Source organism: Ovis aries, chromosome 23 (assembly GCF_016772045.2).
Source record: "Ovis aries strain OAR_USU_Benz2616 breed Rambouillet chromosome 23, ARS-UI_Ramb_v3.0, whole genome shotgun sequence".
NCBI lineage: Eukaryota > Metazoa > Chordata > Mammalia > Artiodactyla > Bovidae > Ovis > Ovis aries.
This window is the reverse complement of record NC_056076.1, coordinates 24243590-24258645: the sequence shown is the minus strand read 5'-3', so window position 1 is coordinate 24258645 and position 15056 is coordinate 24243590. Positions and strand designations below refer to the sequence as shown.

The 15056-nt window shown below is 38.1% G+C and overlaps 1 protein-coding gene across 1 annotated transcript in view; it reads right to left on the bottom strand.

The window, feature by feature from the left end:
* The window catches only part of CCDC178 (coiled-coil domain containing 178), a 379940-nt gene that overhangs the window by 271152 nt on the left and 93732 nt on the right, over window positions 1-15056 (bottom strand). Inside the window, exons 13-15 of the mRNA XM_027960835.2 lie at window positions 4641-4703; window positions 3109-3270; window positions 1434-1547 (exon numbers count right to left, since the gene is read on the bottom strand). Coding sequence (XP_027816636.1) covers window positions 1434-1547; window positions 3109-3270; window positions 4641-4703 — 339 coding nt within the window. The remainder of the gene's footprint in view (window positions 1-1433; window positions 1548-3108; window positions 3271-4640; window positions 4704-15056) is intronic.

Genomic DNA, 15056 nt, shown 5'->3' with positions numbered 1-15056 from the left:
TAGTTTTCATAATTTATCTTTTATAGATAGATTATATAATTAATCAAGATTTTTAAGACAAATTGTTATGCAATTTTGTATATAATTATGCCTGTTATAATTCTTCTCATAACATGTTCTCTTTGCCTTTAATAGATATGCCAAATACTTTCAGTTGTTTTTACCAAAATACTTTATTGGTCATACCAAATTGTAACATTGGCCCATCTCATAAATTTTGCTTTATACTTTATCATCAGTCACTTGTAAGTAAATTGTAAATTGTATTTCTAAATATTCTTAACACTGAAGTAAATAATGAAAATGTGATTAAAAAATATTTCCAGTGGTCTACATATCATTTATTGTTATAATTTTGGTACTGAGTTATGATTTTACTTTATTAGGGTCAATAAAGTAACCTGTATGATTTGACCAGTATAATGTAATAGTTAACAGCATAGATAGATTCTAGTGCCAGATATAATGAATCTCAACACCATCATTAAGAAGGTGTGTGAAACTGAGCAAGTTAATTAAAAAACAATGCATCAGATTCTTCAACCACAGAATGGAGATTACAGCACACTCTTCATAGAGTTATCATGAAGATGGAAAAAGTTAATAGGTCTGAGCACTTAGAACCATGCAAAATATTTCTTAAAAATACAAAACATTAACATGTTATTATTATTATACATAATATTTTCCTTGGTACTGTTTAAAAATATTTCTTTTGTGGCCCTGCTGCTGCAGCTGCTGCTAAGTCGGTTCAATTGTGTCCGACTCTGTGCGACCCCATGGACGGCAGCCCATCAGGCTCCGCCGTCCCTGGGATTCTCCAAGCTTTATTCAAATACAACTGCACCTCTACCTCATGGCCAACATGCTGTTCACTGACAAATCCTATTGGTGATGGTGGTTGTTGTTCAGTCTCTAAGTCTTGTCTGACTATTAGTAGCTGTTGGTGCTACCTTTAAAATATATTCAGAGGATGGAAAGTAAAAGACAATGCTTTAAATGATATATTAAAGCCCTCTGATATACAGCCAGTTGGTTCACGCAGCCTACATACCAGCTTGAGGGTAACATGTCAGATATAAACAAATGCTTTAGTCTGTACACTGGTCTCATCTTCAGAAACATGGTACTGTCTAAGACACTACAAATCCCTCTAGGGATTTAGGAAAGGTAGGAAAGGTAATCGGAAGGTACACTAGCCCAGTGGGAAAGACACTATAAGAGAGAAAATGAAGACACAGAGACTCTGTGTGTGTGTGTGTGTGTGTGTGTGTGTGCACGTGTGCACCCCTATGTGCACACATGCATGCAAAATCAATTTAGTGCAACCAATTATAAATGACACTCATCTAAAATTAAATTTGCTGGAATAGTTTTCATTTACATGAAGAGGCTGCAAATTCAAAATAATTTTTTGACATTAAATTTCTTACCTCAGTTTTCATTATTGCCTCCTGGGTTTTCTTCCCCTTTCTTCGCAATTTTTTCTTAGTTTTTTCTACATTTCTTTTAACTTCTTCTCTCTTCTCAGTTACTTCATCTAGCAACTATAGGACAATTTAGAAATTAAGATGTGCAGTATTAATAGTCCAATTGTCTTGGTTTAGGGTAGATAGTTCCCAAGCGACTATTTTAATAACAACAACATATATTTTGGTGTAAAAGGAAAGGATGACCACACATGAATTACAAAAACATACTATGATATCCATAATCCTAATATCAACTTGAATAACCAAAGAAAATGAAATGGTAATCAATTTTAGCTAAGTAATAACAGCTAATAAACTCACATAGAAATAATAAATTTTCCTGACAATATTTAAACATTTTAATCAAAATTAAAACTCCAAATTTTCAGTACTCATTATAGTGTGTGAAAACTTATTCTTCTCAGAATTTATGCTAAATTAATAGTGTTCATAATTTATACACTACTAAAGAATAAACCAAAATTGATTACTGAACTACAAGAAAGTAGAAAACAATGGCTAGTATAAAGTAAAAAAGTAAGTCATTAATCTTTTCTGGTACTCATTATCATTCTCAGATGATTACACCAAGGCTTTGATGTAACTAATAAACTCCTATCATTAGTATAAGGAGGAGCCATTGTTAAAATAATTTATCTCACTGGTTCTTAATATTGGTTATATATTCATTATATGAGCTCTGGGATAAGCACTGGAAGTCCTAAGTTGAGATGTATACTCAGAGTTTGTTGTTTCCATGGTTTATGCCCTTGAACAAGTTGCTTCATGCAGGTAGGCTCAAGTTTTCTCATGCCTATGTTACAGCTAAACTCTCTCTTGCTTATTCTACAGAGATGCTTTGAAGATCAAAATAAAATTTCATAATAAGGAAACTCAAAATCACAAAGTTTTTAATAAATGAAATTCTGAAAAGTAGTAAAGTCTAAAAATACAAAGTCACCTCATCATTTGCATATAAAAAACAATTCTGTTGCCAAAATGGCCCAAACGAATATGTGCATGTTCGCCCTGCAGCTGAGGACAAGAATGTATAACTCTTACCACACCTTCTACTTCTTCAAAAGACTAATGGTATGATGTATACATATTTTTTCTATTAAATCTTTTTTTGGGAAGGGCTAGTAATATCAGTTACTGCCATAAACTTGTTGTTTTGCAAATATTTTATCAACATTTGCTTATTTTTCATCCCAGCTGTCTTCACTTCATCTATACACGTCACAAATTTACCATGAAAATGTCAGGACGCATTATCTTTCATATTTGAACAAGCACAGCTTTGGAATTTTACTAACAAGCAGTGAAGACTTTGAATTAAATTTCCTACAGTGGGTAATCATACCAGAAAAATAACCACTCATTCATTTGGGAATTGCTTTTCCTGGGTATACTCTAAGTAAAGGTTCCAGGAAATAGCATTAATACTGACTTGCTATGTAATTCCACTGCAGACCACTTGTGTGATCCTGGAATAGTTAGTTGCTTATTTTGTCCATGCTTTTACATCTTCCGATGTGAAATCCTAATTTTCCAAATGATACTGTAAATTGCATAAATGATTTAGCAACCTAAATATTCCCGCAAATTAGTTTCTGGATTAATGATAAATGCTTACATCAGCATGTTCTTGGTGGCAAGTTTTGATTTTTTCAGCTTCTTCTTCTAGTTTAAGCAGCGGTTTCTCCATTTCTGCCAGTGCTAGGGAATAGATTGCTTTCTTTCTCAGAAGGTCCTGCTTCTCAAGTGTCTGTTCATCTTGAAGGCAAAAGAGTTTTTTCTGCCAGCAAAGATTATTAAATAATTCATTGTTATTAATTACCTAAACATTTGTTGAGACTTTATCCTGTGCTGGGTAGTAATATTTAAAAATCAAAACAATAAATGCCACCATAAAAAAGCAATAGGTAGAATATAGTATATTTACAGTGTATATTTAAAGATATTATTAAAATATAGTACATTTAAAGGCATTATTAGAAAAAATGAGAAAAAATTTAATAGACAATAGAAATCAAATATTCTTATGTATTGGAGGATAATAAAGTTAGAGGACACTTTAATGACAAATTTTGTAATATATGTAAGTCCTGCAGTCTAAGACTAAATAAAATCAATAAGAAGAAATCCATAAACTATTAAGCAAAAAGATCTGGAATATTATTGAATTATTGGGCTTATAAACAGCGAGAAAAAAATGAGACAATTTGGCATTTTCAAACATACAGAATTTGAGAGACACTGCTTTTATATGTTTTAAAATATCAAATTTGCCAGCAGAAAAAAAGTACAAAATTTATGTTTGCTTCAGAGAAGAACAGCAGTACAGATAATCTCAAATATTTTTTTAATAATCTGTTTTGGACTGTTTTGTGTCTTGATTTTACTTTCTTTATAGTATGGTTTCAAATACTTATATATTTCCGAAGGGGAGGCAACCTAGAAACATGCCAGGGTTCAGAACACGTCATTTGGGATCCAAAAGATATGTAGGTGGTAGACAAATATTTCAAAAAGTAAAAAATAGCTATACAGTGTTTATAGCTAATGTTTATAGCTAAACAGTGAAAGTGAAAGTCATTCAGTCCTGTCCAACTCTTTGTGAACTCATGGCCTGTAGCCTGCCAGGCTCTTCTGTCCATGGGTTTCTCCAGGCCAGAACACTGGAGCAGGTAGCTGTTCCCTTCTCCATGGGTCTTCCCAACTCAGATCGCCTGCATTGCAGGCAGATTCTTTACCATCTGAGCCACCAGGGAAGCCCTGCTAGCTATAATGTTTTAGTTTCAAAATCTTTATATAGAAATATCATAGCATTTTTTTTCAATCTTAAATAAAAGAATTCAGCTGAAAGACACTAAAACTAAAGAAAACATAACATCATCACAAAGCAAACTAAAGAGACACTGCCCTTTTACTAGACTGGCAGAAATTCCCATTAAGCCACCAAATGAGATATGTGTATGAGAGGTCAGTTTCTTTATGCATGATCAGACACGCTGTACACAGAGGGAAACTGGCATCAGCTAAGGAGAGAAAACTGCTGGCTTGCAAACCAAATAGTGAAAAGATGCCTCATTACAGGCAAATTTAAAATGCTAAGTAAACTGCAAATTAAAAAAAGAATAAAATATAGAAACCAATTGGGTTTACCTGAATCATCATGCCACTAGCCACTTCACCTCGAATGAGTTTCTTCAGGAAGTCTTCTCTGCCCTATACAGTATCAATTTTTTAAAAAACAAAAGGAGGTTTTATGTATGAAATGTCACTGACAACTGCTAACACAAAATACACTTTACTTAGGTTAAAATAAAGACTAACTGGTCAATAGAAACTGAGTATTATAATTAAACACACACACACACACACACACACACACAAACCCTGAGGTTATCTGAGGCAGAATTAGTAAGTGATACAACACCAGGAAATAGAATACAGAATATCTGTTCAATTAATTGTACATTATAAACGTGAACTAAAATATCAAAGTAAGAAAATCAAAAAGGAAAAACTAGATAGTCTTCAATTACTCTTTTTAAAAATATCAGTCTGCTTTTACTATTTTCCAGAATGAACACATTCCATTTTGAAAGCGAGAGAGATGAATTCAACTTTAAAGTTTACAAAATATAATCAGGTTCTCCATGTGGCTAGAAAAATTTTTCCCTTTTGTTGTTTCCTATTTTTAAAAATCATTCCTTGAAAGATGGTGGACAAAAAATATGTGGAAAAATTTTCTGTTTGATACTTGGATAGAAATAGATGTTTTTCTGGAACTCTCTTGCTTTTTCCATGATCCAGTGGATGTTGGCAATTGGATCTCTGGTTCCTCTGCCTTTGCTAAAACCAGCTTGAACATCAGGGAGTTCACGGTTCACGTATTACTGAAGCCTGGCTTGGAGAATTTTGAGCATTACTTTACTAGCATGTGAGATGAGTGCAATTGTGTAGTAGTTTGAGCATTCTTTGGCATTGCCTTTCTTTGGGATTGGAATGAAAACGGACCTTTTCCAGTCCTGTGGCCACTGCTGAGTTTTCCAAATTTGCTGGCATATTGAGCGCAGCACTTTCACAGCATCATCTTTCAGAATTTGAAACAGCTCAATTGGAATTCCATCACCTCCACTAGCTTTGTTCATAGTGATGCTTTCTAAGGCCCACTTGACTTCACATTCCAAGATGTCTGGCTCTAGATTAGTGATCACATCATCATGATTATCGGGGTCATGAAGATCTTTTTTGTACAGTTTTTCCATGTATTCTTGCCATCTCTTCTTAATATCTTTCTCTTCTGTTAGGTCCATACCATTTCTGTCCTTTATCGAGCCCATCTTTGCATGAAATGTTCCCTTGGTATCTCTAATTTTCATGAAGAGATCTCTAGTCTTTCCCAATCTGTTCTTTTCCTCTATTTCTTTGCACTGATAGCTGAGGAAGGCTTTCTTATCTCTTCTTGCTATTCTTTGGAACTCTGCATTCAGATGCCTATATCTTTCCTTTTCTCCTTTGCTTTTCACCTCTCTTCTTTTCACAGCAATTTGTAAGCCCTCCCCAGACAGCCATTTTGCTTTTTTGCATTTCTTTTCCATGGGGATGGTCTTGATCCCTGTCTCCTGTACTATGTCATGAACTTCCATCCATAGTTCATCAGGCACTCTATCTATCAGATCTAGGTCCTTAAATCTATTTCTCACTTCCACTGTATAATCATAAGGGATTTGATTTAGGTCATACCTGAATGGTCTAGCGGTTTTCCCTACTTTCTTCAATTTGAGTCTGAATTTGGTAATAAAGAGTTCATGATCAGAGCCACAGTCAGCTCCTGGTCTTGTTTTTGTTGACTATATACAGCTTCTCCATGTTTGGCTGCAAAGAATATAATCAATCTGATTTCGGTGTTGATCATCTGGTGATGTCCATGGGTACAGTCTTCTCTTGTGTTGTTGGAAGAGGGTGTTTGCTATGACCAGTGCATTTTCTTGGCAATATTCTATTAGTCTTTGCCCTGCTTCATTCCGCATTCCAGGGCCAAATCTGCCTGTTACTCCAGGTGTTTTTGACTTCCTACTTTTGCATTCCAGTCCCCTATAATGAAAAGGACATCTTTTTTGGGTGTTAGTTCTAAAAGGTCTTGTAGGTCTTCATAAAACCGTTCAACTTCAGCTTCTTTAGCATTACAGGTTGAGGCATAGACTTGGATAACTGTGATATTGAATGGTTTGCCTTGGAGATGAACAGAGATCATTCTGTCATTTTTGAGATTGCATCCAAGTACTGCATTTTGGACTCTTGTTGACCATGATGGCTACTGTGGAAAATTCTGAAAGAGATGGGAATACCAGACCACCTAACCTGCCTCTTGAGAAATCTGTATGCAGGTCAAGAAGCAACAGTTAGAACTGGACATGGAACAACAGACTGGTTCCAAATAGGAAAAGGAGTACATCAAGGCTGTATATTGTCACCCTGCTTACTTAACTTCCATGCAGAGTACATCATGAGAAACGCTGGACTGGAAGAAACACAAGCTGGAATCAAGATTGCTGGGAGAAATATCAATAACCTCAGATATGCAGATGACATCACCCTTATGGCAGAAAATGAAGAGGAGCTAAAAAGCCTCTTGATGAAAGTGAGAGAGGAGAGCGAAAAAGTTGGCTTAAAGTTCAACATTCAGAAAACGAAGATCATGGCATCCAGTCCCATCACTTCATGGGAAATAGATGGGGAAACAGTGGAAACAGTGTCAGACTTAATTTTGGGGGGCTCCAAAATCACTGCAGATGGTGACTACAGCCATGAAATGAAAAGACACTTACTCCTTGGAAGAAAAGTTATGACCAACCTAGATAGCATAGTCAAAAGCAGAGACATTACTTTGCGGACTAAGGTCCGCCTAGTCAAGGCTATGGTTTTTCCTGTGGTCATGTATGGATGTGAGAGTTGGACTGTGAAGAAGGCTGAGTGCCGAAGAATTGATACTTTTGAACTGTGGTGTTGGAGAAGACTCTTGAGAGTCCCTTGGACTGCAAGGAGATCCAACCAGTCCATTCTGAAGGAGATAACCCCTGGGAATTCTTTGGAAGGAATGATGCTGAAGCTGAAACTCCAGTACTTTGGCCACCTCATGCGAAGAGTTGACTCATTGGAAAAGACTCTGATGCTGGGAGGGATTAGGGCAGGAGGAGAAAGGGACGACCGAGGATGAGATGGCTGGATGGCATCACGGACTCGATGAGTCTGAGTGAACTCTGGGAGATGGTGATGGACAGGGAGGCCTGGTGTGCTCCGATTCATGGGGTTGCAAAGAGTCAGACACGACTGAGCAACTGAAATGAACTGAAATGAACTGAACTTGGATAGAGAGTCTTAATGTCTTTATAGTTGTACTTTATATTATCACACAACCAGATTTAGAAGTAACTCAAAAATTTCCTTCTGTGTTTAGAATTACCTCTTGGAACCCCTTATTTGAGGGAGGAGTTGTCCTGGATTTAAGCTGTCTTCTATATTAAAAAAAGATGTACGGCTTTGTAAAGAAGAACTGTTGAAGTTCTCTAAAACTCTTCCTTCATTACTGAATCCCTATCATATAGCAGAGTCTACACAGACATTCTAAAGAAACAAGTCAATAATTGTCTCCTACAGCCCATTTCCTTAGTATAGCAACCCATCAAAATTACACTCTTCTGAAGTAAAGCAAAATAACTCCAAAGAAGAAAAGAGGAGATAAAGAAAGCAATACCTTTAATATATTACTTCACTCAAGGATATACCTACATCTAAAACCAACTTAGTCAATGATGTATTTTGATAATTTAAAAGAAATTAGTTGCCTCTTCTAATATGATAACAGATAACCGTAGTTTTAGCAACTAGTGTTAACGGAGCCAAATTACAAATGACTCTATAGACTAGAAAAAATATACTGTATTTCAAAATAGTAACTGAAAAATGTGTGTGTGTGTGTGTTTATCAAGAAGATAAATGGCAAAATGGTAGGGCATGAAGCTGAAAAGATAAACTATCAGCTTATGTAGAATCTGTAAGGCACAATAAGAAAATTAGTGAAGAATGTTAAGCAAGGTGTATGTTTTAGGAAGGTTACTTGGGCGGCAGTGGGGATTAATTAGTGTTTCCTTAAGATTCATTCATCCTTTTAATTTTTTTTAATTGCCAGTAAGACAGAACTAAATTGTTCAAGTGAATTCAAGTTCCTGAACTTATATAAAGTAACATCATACAAAAAGAATTTGCATAAATAAGGCCAATAAAAACTGCAGACAGTATATGTGCTCAGTCCCTCCTATACAATGCTCTGTGACCTCATGGACTGTAGCCCGCCAGGCTCCTCTGTGCACTGGATTTCCCAGGCAAGAGTGCTGGAGTAGGTTGCATTTCCTTCTCCAGGGGATCTTCCCAACTCAGGGACTGAACTCAAGGAGTCTCCTGCCCCTCCTGCTGCTAAGTCACTTCAGTCGTGTCTGACTCTGTGTGACCCCATAGACGGCAGCCCACTAGGGTCCCCGTCCTTGGGATTCTCCAGGCAAGAACACTGGAGTGGGTTGCCATTTCCTTCTCCAAAGCATGAAAGTGAAAAGTGAAAGCAAAGTCGCTCAGTCATGTCCGATTCTTAGTCACCCCATGGACTGCAGCCTACCAGGTTCCTCCATCCATGGGATTTTTCCAGGCAAGAGTACTGGAGTGGGCTGCCATTGCCTCTCCTGCACTAGCAGGCAAATTCTTTACCACTCTGCCACCCGAGAAGTCAGTATATAAGACTCTGAGCCACCAGGGAAGCCCCTAGTATATAAGACATTATAATAAAATAGGCTAGAAGTCTGAAGATACAAGAGCAAAACAATTGCATTTCTTTGAAAAGAAGGGAAAGAGTCCCATGAAATTTTGAAACCTGTATTTCTCTACAAAACCAACTCAACCTATTACCAGCGGATCAATATGCACTTCCTGCAAGACAACATCTGGAGCCTCACTCTCACCTCTCAGGGAACTCTTTCAGGCTCTGTTTTCTACCATGCCCCCAAACCTCCATGACTCAGAGCAAGGCCAAATGACAGGTCACCAGAAGGGAAACTACTGGGTTGGTCAAAACGGTCATTCGGATTTTTCTGGACGATGGTATGGAAATAATCGAATGGATTTTTTGGCCAACCCAGTATCTGTTACTGACTGGGCTGCCAATTTCAACTTCCACCAGGCAAAGGGTGTGTTTCCAACCAGATGTTCAAGGCCTTCCCTCAGTACTAACCCCTTCCTGAAAGCATACTCTGTCCATCCGGGCACTGGCCAAATGCTGGGAAGATGACCAGTTCCTAGGGGAGCTTCCAAGTTACTATGACCTTCAAGAACCCAAGAATTAGCCTAAGACTGACACTAAGGTGAGCTCTGAGGGTCACAGGTCTCAGGCCACACAATGCAACATCTGAGTGAGGGGACTTATTTGCCACCCTTTCCTGTTGTCATAAGAAGCATTCCCTGTAAAGCTGACTCTGAGGTGGTGGGGTTTTGTGTGCAGAATTCTTATTAAGGCGTGTACTTGGAATCAACTCCTGTTGGACTGGAGAAAGGGCATGATGGGAAAATAGAAAGAAGATGAGAGATGATGCAGGATTAAGCAAAAACATAGGCTGAGCTCTTAATACAAAGAATCCCCAACAAGAAGCTTGGTCAACACCATGGGGTGTCCTGAAGCAAGAACAGGCCCCCAGCTTTGCTGCACCTGGAGGGGGAATGACCTCAAGCAAAATGACTTAACTGATTTCTGAAGTAGAATCTGGGCAGTTACATCCACGAAGCTTCTGTCATGGGTCCCCTCAACAATAAAACTATCATTAGTGCTACTCAGACTTATAGGCAAAATATTATTATCGGCCTACTATGTAGAGTTTGTTTTAACCTCACTACGAAATCCATGAAATCGCTAGTATTGCCCCCTTTTGCAAATGGGAAAATTGGGACAGATTATATAAATTGCCAGAATGCAAAAAACTAGCACATGTTGGAAGCAGGATGCTAATCCACATAGAGAGCCCAGGGACTTGATTTCATTGCCTTAGGATCTCAGTGACGCCTGGATACGTAGGATCCTTCAATGTGACTGAAATATTTAGTCTAGAGCCTTCTGACTGTCCCGTCTCTTTCTTTGCAAAGTCTGCTTTTCCATTAGGCTTTCTAAGCAATTGGACTGTTGGACTCTGTAACTCAGTCACCTATTCCACAGACAGAGGAATCGAACTGAGACTTTGTGTTATAGATACACCAATCTGCCAGTGATGCCATGTGTGCATGCAAGCTAGGTTGCTTCATGTCCAACTCTTTGTGACCTCATGGACTGTAGTCACCAGGCTCCCTTGTACATGGGATTCTCCAGGCAAGAATACTGGAATGGGTTGCCATGCCTTCCTCTAGGGGATCTTCCCAACCCAGGGATCAAACTCATGTCTCTTACATCTCTGGTATTGCAGGCAGATTCTTTACCATTAGTGCCAGCTGGGAAGGCTCCAGTGACACGATAGCTGGCTCTAAAACAGAGTCTGCTTAGAAGGTTATGAATACTAGGGAGAGGCTTCTTTTTAAATTCTGCAACATGGGTTATGTCACTGCAGAAAAACAGTACAGGGTAAAATGGGTATGAGTTACTGTAGGCTTAACATAAGAACCAGAGTGTAGTGTTCTTAGCAAAATACTGATTGCTTATCATTGAAAACATTCAAAAAGAGAGACTGGACAATGACAGTGAGCTACAGTAGTTGTGAAAAGATTCCCAGATTTAATCATCTAAGTACCATTTTTTGAGAATGTGCTGTATCCCGGGGAATTTCCTAGAATATTTTATACAGATAGGCACCCCTATCAATGCATGTAGGGACCTTGCAAAATGATCAGAGATGCACAAGTATCAGTTAAGCTGAGGCTGCAGAAAGTGAGGGCTGCCTGTGTGTTGTGTGTGTATGTGTTCATGCAACACGCACGTGTATGTGAGTCATCGTATCCATTTAGTGACTTAGCTACAACTGTTGTTGTTGTTCAGTCACCCAGTCATGTCTGACTCTTGGTAACCCCATGGAATGCAGCATGCCAGGCCTACAATTCAAAGATGAGAAACCTAAGGTTACAAATGTCATGGCAGTTGCCACATGACTAAGATTCAACAAGTATCAATGCCAAGTTGTTTGACATTGAAGCCTGGGCTACGATACAGCACTCTGAAGTAAGCCCCCTCCTCTTCTCATCTTTCAGTCCTCTGGCACATAATCTCTATTGAATGAACAATTTATTGAACAAATGCATTAACAAATAACAACAACAACAAAAATTAGACCCTAGGCTGGGGTATGAAATTGTAAAATTTCAGGGCTTTTCACAGTCAAAAATATGTTTTTAAAATGTCTTTCTAAGTAAAAAAAGAAATTAAGGAAACAATTCCATTCACCATTGCAACGAAAAGAATAAAATACTTAGGAATATACCTACCTAAAGAAACTAAAGACCTATATATAGAAAATTATAAAACACTGATGAAAGAAATCAAAAAGGACACTAATAGATGGAGAAATATACCATGTTCATGGATCGGAAGAATCAATATAGTGAAAATGAGTATACTACCCAAAGCAATCTACAGATTCAATGCAATCCCTATCAAGCTACCAGCCACATTTTTCACAGAGCTAGAACAAATAATTTCACAGTTTGTATGGAAATACAAAAAACCTCGAATAACCAAAGCAATCTTGAGAAAGAAGAATGGAACTGGAGGAATCAACTTGCCTGACTTCAGGCTCTACTACAAAGCCACAGTCATCAAGACAGTATGGTAATGGCACAAAGACAGACATATAGATCAATGGAACAAAATAGAAAGCCCAGAGATAAATCCACACACCTATGGACACTTTATCCTTGACAAAGGAGGCAAGAATATACAATGGATTAAAGACAATCTCTTTAACAAGTGGTGCTGGGAAAACTGGTCAACCACTTGTAAAAGAATGAAACTAGAACACTTTAAAACACCATACACAAAAATAAACTCAAAATGGATTAAAGATCTAAATGTAAGACCAGAAACTATAAAACTCCTAGAGGAGAACATAGGCAAAACACTCTCAGACATAAATCACAGCAGGATCCTCTATGATCCACCTCCCAGAATTTTGGAAATAAAAGCAAAAATTAAGCAAATGGGATCTAATTAAAATTAAAAGCTTCCGCACAACAAAGGAAACTATAAGCAAGGTGAAAAGACAGCCTTCTGAATAGGATAAAATAATAGCAAATGAAGCAACTGACAAACAACTAATCTCAAAAATATACAAGCAACTTATGCAGCTCAATTCCAGAAAAATAAATGACCCAGTCAAAAAATGGGCCAAAGAACTAAATAGACATTTCTCCAAAGAAGACATATGGATGGCTAACAAACACATGAAAAATGCTCAACATCACTCATTACCAGAGAAATACAAATCAAAACCACAATGAGGTACCATTTTACACCAGTCAGAATGGCAGCAATCCAAAAGTCTACAAGCAATAAATGCTGGAGAGGGTGTGGAGAAAAGGGAACCCTCTTACACTGTTGGTGGGAATGTAAACTAGTACAGCCACTATGCAGAACAATGTGGAGATTCCTTAAAAATTTGCAAATAGAACTGCCTTATGACCCAGCAATCCCACTGTAGGGCATACACACTGAGGAAACCAGAATTGAAAGAGACACGTGCACCACAATGTTCATCACAGCACTGTTTATAACAGCCAGGACATGGAAACAACCTAGATGTCCATCAGCAGATGAATGGATAAGAAAGCAGTGGTACATACACACAATGGAGTATTACTCAGCCATTACAAAGAATACATTTGAATCAGTTCTAATGAGGTGGGTGAAACTGGAGCCGATTATACAGAGTGAAGTAAGCCAGAAAGAAAAACACCAATACAGTATACTAACACATATATATGGAATTTAGAAAGATGGTAATGATAACCCTGTATGCGAGATAGCAAAAGAGACACAGATGTATAGAACGGACTTTTAGACTCTGTGGGAGAGGGAGAGGGTGGGATGATTTGGGAGAATGGCATTGAAACATGTATACTATCAGGTAAGAAATGAATCACCAGTCTATGTTCGATACAGGATACAGGATGCTTGGGGCTGGTGCATGGGGATAATACAGAGAGATGATATGGGGTGGGAGGTGGGAGGGGGGTTCAGGACTGGGAACTCTCTACACCCGTGGCTGACTCATGTTAATGTATCACAAACCAATACAGTATTGTAAAGCAAAATAAAGTAAAAATAAAAAATAAAAAAAATGTCTTTCTATATAACGAGAAACTTGGGATTCATCCAACTATCACACAGATTCTCACTCATAAACAGCATCTTGAGAAGAAACAATGAAAAAAACCCTACAGGACATTTTCCCCGAGATGCAGGGAAATGAGTGAGGTTGTAGGGAAGGCAAGAAGATAAGCAACTGAATAAGCATTGAAAGAAGACTGCCTTTCTCAGGAATGCACTCTGCAGCCCAACCTGGGCCAGGCTTTTCGGTTTTTCAAACTGCCAAAGTACGGTAAAGGGAATGAAAGCCCAGAAACATCATCATTTCACACCTGTTACAATAATGAAGTCAATCATTGGTAATTCAACCAAGAATTATCAATGAATGCTAAGTCCACTGGGTGAACTTTTTGGAAACATTTCCATATTCTTACGATACCACTCAGTTGAAAGTAAAAGTGAAAGTCTGCACAGTCGTGTTCAACTCTTTGCGACCCCATGGGCTGGGATTCTATGGAGAGTCTATGGGATTCTTCAGGCCAGAATACTGAAGTGGGTACCCTATCCCTTCGCCAGGGGATCTTCCTGGCCCAGGGATTCAACCCAGGTCTCCCACAGTGTAGGCGGATTCTTTACCATCTGAGCTACTAGGGAAGATAATCACTCAGTTGAGTACTTTTTAATTATAGCAGGAGCATGGATAAACCATAACTTTAACCAAATGATCAAACTTATTATTACTAGCTATCACTTTGGCCACCTGATGCACAGAACTGACTCACTGGAAAACACTCTGAAGATGGGAAATATTGAAGGCAAAAGGAGAAAAAGGTGGCAGAGGATGAGACAGTTAGATACCACGACTGACTCAATGGACATGAGTTTAAGCAAACTCTGGGAGACAGTGAAGGACAGGGGAGGACTGTATGCTATACAGTCCATGGGGTGGCAAACATTCGGACACGACTTAGTGACTGAATCACAACAACAGCTATCACTGGTTATGAGACAAACTTACACCATGTGTTTTATAATATGTCTTATTGATACACTATTATAACTTATGTAATATTCCTGCCACAAGTGATTTACCTGAATCTAATCATGAGTAAACACAAAGATCAATCCACATTGAGAGAAATTCTGCAAAGTGGGGACTGGAATGCAAAAGTAGGAAGTCAAAAAACACCTGAAGTAACAGGCAAATTTGGCCTTGGAATGCGGAATGAAGCAGGGCAAAACTAATAGAG